General features: G+C 33.4%; 1 protein-coding gene across 1 annotated transcript; it reads right to left on the reverse strand.

Moving 5' to 3' along the window:
* Positions 1-11,054: 11,054 nt before the first annotated feature.
* Positions 11,055-11,996, reverse strand: LOC134279557 (uncharacterized). The gene has a single exon (XM_062761964.1). It carries the CDS (start codon positions 11,994-11,996, stop codon positions 11,055-11,057), a length of 942 nt encoding a protein of 313 aa, XP_062617948.1.
* Positions 11,997-12,366: the final 370 nt, after the last annotated feature.

Raw genomic sequence — 12,366 nt, forward strand, 5'->3', positions numbered from 1 at the left:
CTCTTGGCTAGCAAAGATGACTCGTTTATAGTTATTTCTTTGTCCCAATTAAGCTTCGAAGTCACTCAAGATTTAGTCTACGCTACTTATTTGTTGTGTTATATGTAGAAATAATTGAACTATTAATTAATAAGTCAGAGGCCTATCCTGACGGTTCGGCAAATGCTTATTATTTATTTCCTTTTCTCCCAATCAGGCAAAAATCTAAGGGTACTATATTTTTGTCAAACTTCTTTTCCAACAATTGCAAATGTGTTTCTCTTTTAATCATGATTTTTACCTTTGTTTTTTTTTTTAATCTAGTACCGCTTTTCTTTTATTTTATTCGTTTATTATTATTTGGAAAATCCAACATAGAGGATCAAATATTCTCCCCAAAAGTATGTTTTGAGTTTTTTTTTCTTTCATGAAATATGTCTTCAATTCATTCTACGTTCACTCGACGTATTTTTTTCAGCATAAATTGTTTATACTTTCTTTTAAGACTTATTGTATGATTTCAATTTGATATAATTTGTTTTACATAAACTATTTTCACACTTAATATTTTCATTAAAAAAAGAAAATGGTAATCATTTCCAGTTAATATCAATCTTTCGCTCCTGCCTCGTTCATACATGTAGCTTCCTTATACTCATCTTTCGCGCTACTGTTCTCATGTGTTCTATCTTTGGATTAATGGTTACTTACCTTTTCTATATCTAATTGTTCAGGTTGATTGAAATGCTTTGCTGTTCTTTTTGGTACGTTTGGAGATAAGTCCTCGTCTGGACTCTGGACTCGTCATTTGGGAGTTTTTTGTGTACTATTCGGTAAATTTGGAGGTACGTTCTTGTCCTCAAGTATCTTTTGGGAGTGTTTTGCTGTTCCATTTGTAATACCTGGGGGTAAATCCTAGTCTTTAAGTCTCATTTTGGAGTATTTTGTTGTTCCTATTGACAAAGTTAGAGGTACGTTTTCGTATTTAAGTTTCATTTGGGAGTTTTTTGTTGCTCGTTTTGGTACAGTTGCGATTAGATCCTCATCTTCCAGTTTCATTTTGAAGTGTTTTCTTGATCCTTCTGGGACAGCTGGGGGTATATCATCGTCTTCAATTTCTATTTGGGAAAGGTTTAATGTTTCTTCTGTGACAGCTGATGGTAGATCATCGTCTTCAAGTTTCATTGGGGAGTGATCTGTTGTTCCTTCTGGGACAGTTGGAGGTACGTCCTCGTCTTCATGTTTCATTATGGTGGGTTAAGTTCCTTTTGACATGGCTGGAGGTACGTTTTCGTTTTCAAGTTTCGATTCAAGCCTGAGTTAAAAAATAATACTGGTTACAAAAAAAGACATGTACAACATATACAACTTTCAATTCTTGATTATCAATTTTAATCTAAAATAGATTTAACATTGAAGAATATATAATGGAACAAGTAGGTTCAATTGACCCTACTCTTAATGGATCCCTGATCTTTTTAAATATCAACACAAAGAAAAAAAAACATTGTCGAGTCCATCAAATTTTTAATCTAAATCAGTATCTTTACTCATAACGAAAAAAAAAACAACTTCAGCCATTGCATATTGTATACTTTTAGACAATTTAAAAACAAGTATCACAACTATTGAAATGCGCTAGCTTAAAGTTTTCGATCCAACTGGACCATGAAAGGGGCAAACAAAGGGCCGAAAATCCTAGGCTAGCTTCGCCTTGGTAAGTATTGATATATTTCCGGTAAATAACAAAACATATTCAACATCAAAATATTTCATAAACGTATAATAGTATCAATTGATTTGTTAAATACTTTAAATAATTATATATTTTGTAAGTTGATATACCTTATAGCGATAAAACCAGTTCAATATATAGAGCTTTTTTCAGTATGTTAAAACATTGAGTTTTACAACGTTATTCGACATACGGATAAAAAATGAGTAATACATCTGTACTTAATAATTAATCACGTCAGTATGTTAGCAGACAGTATCAATTATCTTTTGTAACCATCACGCTTTTCTACCATTTGAATCCATATCATTAACTGGAATCCCTTTATTTTCCTTTAAAGGTGTCAAGTGTATATTATTAAGTATTTCCGAAATCAAGAAGAATAAAATTATCTTAGTCTTCTAAACGAAACAATACTTTACCTCTGTTCAACTGTCCTTAATTCACTTTTGTGTGTAGATCATTGGAAATTCCCATTTAAGACCTGTTTATTGAAGCTGAACACTTTTCATAAATAGGCACCAGCAAGCGGGTAAAAACCCTTCGATTTCGTTACACCAGATTGCACACTTGAAACTCGTGGCCAACGTGTAGTATTAATTGCGATGACTTAGATATTTGGCGTTTATTCCTTGCTTTTATTTGCATTTTCTGTTTATAAAAAATGTATCACTATTGATTTGTATTTTTCATGAAAGTGTTCTCCTGTTTTAGGGAAAATGCATAAAATTTAGATTAATAATTATGATTCCTGTCAGTTTGTCTCTATATAATCAATACTCAACTATTTGCACAGTGTTTAAAAGATTTATATAGCGTTTGCATACTATGCAGAAATAGTATACGCCTTCCATTTCTAAAAAAAAATCCAACAGCGCCTACGCCGGGGATTGAACTCACAACCCCGATATTAAAGTCCGACTTGCTACGCTTCAGATGCCGTTACTTTATTTAAAGCTGACATGAACTCTTAAAAAGGCATCATTTTTCATCTTTGTACGACTTACTACATTCCTGTACGCCTTTGTCCGCCATATTTCTTCGATTCCGCCATATTTAATCGAACATTTTCGGCCACCTGTACCTGCTATATATAGCCTTTTACAATTGTTTCACTTGAGTGATTTTCTATCCTGGCTGTCGACATGTGCACACCTCCAATAGCATAGTTTTTTAGAAGTCAATAAACTGACCAATACATGTTTGAAAAGTAAAAATTTAACAAAAACTAGAACTATACCGAGAATTAAATTATTTTTGAATGCATTTGCTGCAATATAGAAAATACACTTACACGGAATACATTCAAGTAGAGCAAAAATTCCATGCAGGTCAGTCGAGAAAACGCGTCAAACGCAGTGATAGAAATATTTACCTGAGTACTGCTATCGTTACAGGGATGTGCACATGTCGAAAGAATTATCCTATTTTACTTTTATTGAAAAATGCATCTCAGAAATCATGTAATCCATTGCTAACTCAACAGTAAAAACTGCTTGGACACACGTGGTCCATGCCGATCATTTTATTTGGTCAAGGAAAATATCAAAGGTTGAAAGCGCCGTGGAGTTGACTGAAGAAAATGCAAATAATTTTTTTTTAAAGAATAAACATTACTCTTGTCTGTAAATGGTGTAAATAAAATTTTTGAAAACATGGTTTAACTTCATCAAATTTATAATAAAGCAAGCATTATTACGAATTATTCACCTTTTGAAGATATGAAGATATTTTCCTGTGAAAGGGGGGGGGGGGGGGGGGGGGGGAGTAATAAAACATGCATAACATTCTCATAAAAATATTCTAAGAAAAACGTCTGAAACAGATCGGATTTCTTTATGATCAAATATAATCAAATAACTACTGTGTATTGGCTTTATTAGACCTAATATAATTTGATTTAAAGTTGTTTATAATTCTATGTACAATGAAAGAAAAAGTGAGCAAATTCACATACCCCACGTTCACACAAAAGTTCCCACAAATGTCGAAGTGCTGAAATTCACAGAAAAATAAAGGAATCGTAATTTCTTGTAATATGCCCATATATACACATTGTGTCCTAATTATCTGCAAAGTTTGACGAAATTGTGTGCAGCGGTTTATGAGGAATTGCCCTGACAAACTGCTCATCAAGATATCGCCAAAATCTAAATGTAAAAGTGCGGAAATTCCCGAAAAAATAAAGATTTCGGAATTTCCTGGTAATGTGCAAATACAGAGGCATTGACTCCTCTAAATATCTCGAAAGTTCGACAAAATTCTGTGCATTAGTTTATAAGAAGTTGCGCTGACCAAAAAAAAAGGGCTGACTGATGGGTCCAAAACATTATACCTCACGCAACTTGTTGCGAGGGCTGGGGTATAATAAACTAGTTTGATTCTGTGGTACAATGATAATGAAAATAAAATTTAATGTGAATTAAATTTCTGGACATAAATAATTTTTGATTACTAGGAAAAGCAGATAAAATGAGAGAGGAAACCCCCCGCGAGGATTTCCGCATTCTTCCTACAATTACCTTTATAAAAATTCCATTGTCTTTTGTCCAGGTTCAGCATATACATGTAAGTGTCGGAACCGGGGGTGGCCTTTGTACAAATATATATTTAGTATAGACATTGAAGTTAGCTGCGTAGTCCCCACCCCCCCCCCCCCGGGGTATCATTTAGTGAGCTCATTACTCACAATACCTCTAGTTTCTCTTTCAATTTGGCCGTCTGGGTTAACTTCTCGTCCAAATTAAAATTATTATTCAATTTATGAAGTTTCGACATCCCGCCTGAAAAAAAAATCCTTGATCTGTCCTAAAGCTTAATAAATGGACAGCACAAAGTGCGTAGGCTCTTATACCTATTATTACCCTAAGAGATGGCTACAGAGTGAGAGAGAGAGGGAGAGAAAGAAAGAGAGAGAGAGAGTTCAATATACAAAAGAGTAAATAAAAATTATCCGTATTCAACCAGTGTCAAGACTCCCTACCCTAGCTTTTAATATTATCTCCCAAGTACTCCTACAGAAATTATTTTTAAATATAAAAAAAAAATAGCTAGACTATCAGGCAGGGATACTGAAATCTCGAAAGTCTCTCTTTAACACCATAATTATAAAACATTTATACATACCTCAAAATGCACATACTTTGTGGTCGGAGTGACACATTTAAGGAAGGCCCACACTTTTACGGATCCGGTTCTAATTTAACACATCAATATAAAATTCTGATTTTCACTTTTCTATTGATATAAATCTTTTTGGGTGATTGAAATGATTTAGCAAGTAAATTTTTGTTTATTATAGTGTTATTGTGCATATGAAGCATTCAATATACATTATTTACGGAAATTAACACTCTGTCCATAAGATCTATATAGAATTTAGTACATACACAGACACAAATTTCTTAGTTGCTTTTATGGACCTAAATCTTTTTATTTTTCTTTTGAGCAAACTAACGTAAGATCTATTTTTATTGATTTAGAACCTATATCATCCATTTAAGTTTTATTTTTTAAAAATTTTGCTTGGATAAATGAAAAAAATTGATATTACGAAAATGGGAGTATACGTCTTTAAAAGACTGTTTTGTTAAAATTCTCTGGTCAACCATAATAAAGTAGCTGTTTTTGTTAACATTAGATATAATTCTTAATAGTTTTTAAGAAAATATGGCATCTAAACATTTTGGATTTTGAGAATTATAAAAAATAAAGATATTTTGAGATTTTTTTCTGAAAGACATGGACAGATTCAACACCAATTTGTTAATGTTTTGCCGTAAAGTTTCACATATTCTCTTGGCAAATGAATATTTTTGATCTTAGTAAGTTTTAACATAAATTAGATGTGATTTGGTGCATAAATAAGAGAAATATCATATCACACTTTTTATGTTTAATTTTGGCTGTTGAGTTTTTAGAGGTATGTGCGCCGAGACATGTTGTATGAAAATTAACCTGCAAAGATATGTTCAAGGTATTCAAATTGAAAAATTATCAGTTTGACAGAAAACTCTGAAAGTACGGACCTACCTTAAATTTTTTTTTCAAAATTGAATTCGGCAGAGATGTCTGTCTTCCAAGAATATTTAAATTACGGTCATGTCAATTATTTTTGCACCCCCCCTCCCCGCCTAAAAAATCAAATGCCTAAATGTCAATCTGAACAGGGGATGACATTTCTTCGTGTGTTTGTGTGTTAAAGAACGTATACAGTGGCTGCAACGTTATTGTTGACAAACCAATCGTGTAGAATCGTTCGTGTATCGTGGGTGATCGTTCGTGTAACGTGCGAGATCGTGCGTGTATCAGACTCAATCGTTTGCGGATTTAATCGTGCGCGATCGTGTGTTTAAAAACGTGTACATTTCGGTTTGTAAGTTTTATCGGAATGTTATTTGTTAAGGAACCATTTCCCTTGGTTGTTTTTTTATATATACATATATTTTAATCCAAATAAAATGAGTGGAGCGCAAATTACATAACTGAATGCAGAACGAACTAATTATCGCTCGTAAACAAGCAGTATAATAAGTCGTACAATATTATGTTCTCGTCAAATAGCGCGACGTATGATATTTTGATAAACTGTACTTGGATGTTTAACGTTTTTTTCCTCTGATTTTCATACTTTTTTACTGCTAATTGTGGTCAAGATATTTTTAAGATTTATTTCATAAATCAAAAATAAATTCTTTTACAAAAAAAAAAAAAAAAAAAAAAATTACAGAATTCTTTAGTGGGCGAATAATTGTACATGCACACGACATGATTTTCGGGTTATTGTTTATCAGTGTTTATCTCTGTATCTTACTTTTAATTATTTTTTTTCAATTTCTGCTATTAAAAAAAGTTGAAAAATAAATTATTGACAAGCCCATTTTTAAAGATTCACATACATTGAATCAGTGGAAACATATGCCATTGGATATAACTCGTAATTTAATTCATTCCATCCTGCAATTTTGTTTTCGATCGTATCCCCCTTTCTGCATTTTATGAATTCCAATTCCATCAAATTTAACGCTCCATGTACATCTGATAGACCAAAAAATCCGTTTCTTAGGTCGGAGAATTACCTTTAAAGATAATAATTTATAATCTAAAATAATAAATAAGTCTTACATGTATTTAGTTCATTTTTTTTCAAAGTCTATGAAGAAGGATATGGAAAAAACGAACAGTATCAATTATTCTTTGAAATCTATGATAAGTATTTAGCCGTTTTTCGTTTTGAAAATACCGATTTCTAAATATTTTGAACTATTTTGAGTGAGGAATCGTGCGTTTGCGTTAGCAATCGTTTAAGATCGTGTAACGTGTAGAATCGTGTGCGTGAAGGATCGTTCGTGTAACAGGTTTTATCGTGCGTGAATCGTGCGGAAGCGTTCGTGTAACGTGATCGTTCGTGTAAATTGTCAACAATAACGTTGCAGCCACTGTACCCCCCCCCCTTTCAGCCGCGCAAATACCAAATAAATTCTCTTTCCACTTGTGATATTGTCCCTGACCAAAATCTGATCAGCACGGACTAGGTGTATCGACGTGCTTGTCTGTACGGAGTAATGACAGTGTGTTTACTGTTGAGCTTTTAAGGAGTTTATTTCTTTTTTGTGATGCATATTTCAATAAATGGAATTCAGGGTGTATATCACTTGACTTGTGCACACCTTCGAACCGATGCAGTAACCTCATTACCAGGTATGGGTACATGTACGTTTACAGCGTTCGAGGCGTTTTCTCGATATGCACCAATTGCATAGGGGCTGCAAATCAAAGACGTTGGTTGTTTTGTACCATTCAAATGATAATAATTTTAAAATGTGTTTGCAGATTTTACTGCTTTTTATTTCAAGTTTATTCTGCATAAATTGGCGCACTGTAAAAATACGTACTCGTGCATCTAAATTTCTCACCAAACTTGCATTTTTTTCTTTTGATTCAAATCAATAATTATTCAGAAATATGATTATTACTTTGTTTATTGTGTTTTTGAAATGTCTTGATCTCCTTATGTGTTCTCATATATGCTTTACCATCGGAGATGTGCACAAGTCGATACCCAAACCAAAAAATCATTCAACTGTAACGAGCGCATTGGGGTATACATCGTTACAATGAGACAAGGTATCTGAAAGAAATATGGCGGAATACGGCTATCGTTGGTATGAAACAAGTCGTACATAGATGAAAATGTTGCGTTTTTAAGAATTCATGTCAGCTTTAAGTCGTATAAAATAATTAAGGGCTAATATCCGCCTTTCAATGTTGAAACCATTGTTTAAATAGGTTGACTCAGAGATCTATTAAATAAAAACTTGTGTGATATTCCTCCTTAATAATAGAACCAAAAACATTCCAAACTGATGTCATAGATGCATGCAATCTAATTAAAGTAAGATGTTCCTAATCCGCTACTGCTTCTTCAACAAAGAGCAACATCTCATTCGGGGTCACCTCAGAGGTATTTTATGATTAGCCAAAGAAAATGTTTCCTACGAAAATTTGGATTATAATTCATATGGGTTTCTTCTTTTTAACACCCAACCTAAACACCCACTGAGTTTCGTAACAAAATATGCATTGCAAAAGCTGTGTTATGTATGACGTGCAGAATATTTTTATACAATTTGTGCTTCATCGTTTGCATTATTTACGTAAAGATGCCAGCTGCCAGACTAGCGGACTATACATTAAAGAATGAGTGCACTTAAGCTATGAGAGTTGGATCCCGATGTTTTGCGCAAAATAAAATTCCAAAATTCATTAAATTTATGTTTTATAGGTATTTAACAATGTCTTATGAGCAGGTTTTGGTATATTATATTACATGAAAGTATTAAATAATGCCGAACGACACTAGCTTTTGAGACGGGGGTCTAACAGTTTTGTCTCATTTCTATTGTTATTCATATGCATACCAGTTTTCAACGACTTTGTTTACATCGAGCCGCAACTTGGCCATTTTTCTTATTTGCACAGAATATGTATTTTAACTTAAACTTATACATATCCAAAGGACAATGTTGGCCAAGTTGCGGCTCATATCTAATTTTCAAAAAAATGTCCCCAAACTAGGGTCGAGATAGCTACTTAATTAAATGGTCACTGAGCAACAACGATTGATATTATAATCACCTTTCTCACGTGACCTTCTGCTGTTCGATACGCTAAAGCTTTCATTAAAAAATTCATTGTGTTTAAGTCTCTGTTGTGACATTATCTATCGTACTTCCAACTTCAAACTATGGGAGATTTTTGCGCAACTTTTAATAGGGTTTGAAGATAATATGTCTCTTATTTATCTTTACGCTTTTCATTAGGGGTGTTTTGAAAGAATTCTGGTATTGACAGTGTCATTAGTAAGTACAAGTATAGGCTTATGTCGCCTCTGTATTATGGTCTGCACCGCGAGACATTTACCCCATCCCTTAACATTAGAATCATTTAATAATTGTGCACCATGAAATCAACACGATCTCTCTCTCTCTCTCTTCTCCATTTCAATTCGCAATGCGAAAAAATCATATGTGCTAATGTTTACATTCCACAACCATGCGGTTTAAATGCGGATACCTTAGATTCGAAAGTGGTCCCATTCAAATTTCCGGAATTTAAGGCTTTTACATGTTCTTTTCAATTACATTTTCTGTAATTATAGAAATATGTTTAACATAAAATTCTAGAAATAAATATCAAAAGCATATGCTTGCACATTAATCATAGATTAATTTAGCGATATATTGTAATGTTAAGCTTAAAATGGGTAGCCGAAAAGGTTCCAAATGACGTACTTAAGTGCACTCATTCTTTATACAAAAATTATTTGAATTCCACGTAAGACAGTATCAAAAATGATGGTATGTGGCCCTGGAACTAATTTTAGAACTTAGAATTTTAGCCTACTTGGCCAAAATGCCCCGTGACCCCGATTGGGATGGTAGATATTTGAGAAGCGGTAGCAGATGTGAAACAAAATCAATAAATTATCTTGAGATGAGTGTTTTAAAATTTCAAATATGAGATGTCTTCACTTTGAAAGAAGGGGCGTACAAGTTTAAAAAAGAGAAACTCTATTAGTGGCATCTAAACGTGTTCAAGATGAAAGCGATTATGTTGATGTTGAAAATTCTGGAAATGGTTACAGCAAACATTCTTTTTTTTAATCATCAGATCACTCGATCACGTGACGCCTCGCAATCGCGTCCTTAATAGATCACTTTCAACAAAAATGGATTTCAGATGTTCAAAATTTATCAAAGACCCTAAATTGTAGAATAAACAAAGACGAAATCAAATATGAAAAAAAGATATTTTGAAATTCTATCACAAAAAGAAGCCATTAATTTATGCAAAATTCGTACTTGTAACCATTATTTGACAATTGAATTGATGGTGTTCATTTTGTGAGGGAATCCATCAGTGTACAGACAAGGAAAAAGACATAGTCTTAGATGTGGTCTACAGAAGATAAAGAATTGTTGAGGTAAACACTGTAGCTATAGCTGTAAATAAAAAAACTGTATTTTTATCGTATCATTTGTGTAAATAATAATGACAATAAGAAGTTGTATAACTCTTTAATTCATTTAGATTTTATAATTTATGCTAAATGATAAACACAATTCAATTTCAATTCAATTTATTCTCTCAAAACCATGTAAATGGAACATGAGGTACAAAAACATACAAAACATATAATTATTATACATATAATACAGTGGGTCAAGTAGAAAGTGATAATTAAGGAGAACAGACAATATTATTAATTTTAGAAATAAATGTACTTAATTGTTTCAAAGAATCAACATCATTTTAGCACATGATTTCACAAAACTTGATGATATTTGGGTTAGAACAAATTTTTTAGTTCAAATAAACTTTTCTTAGTTGGTTAAGAGCACTGCATTCTAAAATATAATGATACTCATCTCCTGTCTGGTTACTACTGCATAAGCTACAAACTCTTTCATTTCTTTGACATGTTTGAGTACTATTCCATCTACTTTTATTTATAAAGCAATGCCTACTGATTTTACACTAGATAATTTACATCTGCTTTTTTAAAAAGGTAGAAAATCCACGTATTTGCCAATTATCAGTGTCGTCTGTTTAAGTTCCAGTCAAACCAATTATATCATATGAAGAAATAAGATCATTAAATTCCGTATACTGAAGTCTTCTATTTACACCACAAACATTTAATGATAACAGTTTTATTTCATTATTTTCTGTCTGGCCTCCGGCGTTGTCCTAGTATATAGAAGAATCTAGACCATTATAACGGAATATTTTGTGTACCGGTGATCTAGTGTCTGTATCACTGTCACTGTTTGCACGGTTAGCACCTGTGGTATGTTCCGCGATGAGTCCACGGTGTGTTTGCGGGGTTGGCCGAATGCCCTCCTGCTGCCTGATCGAGCGAGCGTGTCACTTCCATGCGTGGAGCGGATTCCTGATCTTCGGGCACGTACAGTTCGCCATCAACATACAAAGTGTCTTTTACGAGTTTAACACGACTGTGTTCTTTTCTGGCCTGACGGATTACAGGGTGCAGTTTTTTACGCCGCTCTTCAACCTCCGGGGGGTACTGTTCGTTGACCCAAACGTGAGTTCCCTTTAATTTCCGAGGGGCTTGTGATCTAACGTACTCTCTGTCTTGGAAGAAGGAGAATTTCGCCATTATGTTTCGGGGTATTGTGTTGAACTCCTCAAATTTTCCCATTCTGTGCACTCTCTCGAATCGTATGAAATCGTAGATTTTCATCTTATCTTTCATGAAATTACGCAGCATCACCTCACAGTTTTCGTTTCTTTTCTTAGGAACACCACAAAAAACTAGGTTATCTCTCATTGATCTGATACGGAGATCAGTGATAGACTCCTGTAATTCAACATTTTTCTCTTTTAAAGTGTGAACACTTGAGTTGAGTTCCTCGTCCCTTTTCCTTGAATCATCTTGTAGCTGTTTTAATTCTTTCTCGGCAGTGTGTTTCACACTGTCAAACATATCACTAATAGATTTGGCACTCATCTCCGCCTCTGTCACCGTCTCTTTAATGGTTTTTATTTCACATTCAAATTTTTGAATTTTATTTTCAAGTGAAACAACTGCTTCTGCTAATCTATTAAACGTACTCATTTTATTCTCAATGTCACACATTCTCTTTTCCAAAGTAGAGCTGTTTGTTTCAATGTTTGTTAGTCTCGCATCTATTTTTAGAAAGATGGTATGTAAAGTACTAAGAGAAATTTCACTTAGCTGTTCATGGATTCCCTCCATTCCTCCATATATAACTGAATGACTTTGCGAAAGTAAGTTTGCAGTATCTGTTACTGATGTAGTTACTGATGTAGTATCTGTTATGATTTCAGACTTATAGCAGTGAACGCCTTATACGAAAATCACAAAAGGTAAAACACTATGTACCGAGTTCAGTATACGACACAGTAAGACGCCATGAGCAGTATTCATATAGTGTTGACAGATAACCCTATAGTCACTGAATAAATAAGCAAAAATAAACTTCAAGACTCGCCAAATCTTGCGGATTTACACTTCTATGAATATTTACACACTACACAACCATATCACATAACTTTTAGCCAACATCGAAATTTTTTTGTAGCATTTTTCACTCTTTTTTTTTTTG

Source organism: Saccostrea cucullata, unplaced genomic scaffold (assembly GCF_032062105.1).
Source record: "Saccostrea cucullata isolate Sc308-1 unplaced genomic scaffold, CSIRO_AGI_Scuc_v1 ctg1102, whole genome shotgun sequence".
Classification (NCBI taxonomy): Eukaryota; Metazoa; Mollusca; class Bivalvia; order Ostreida; family Ostreidae; genus Saccostrea; species Saccostrea cuccullata.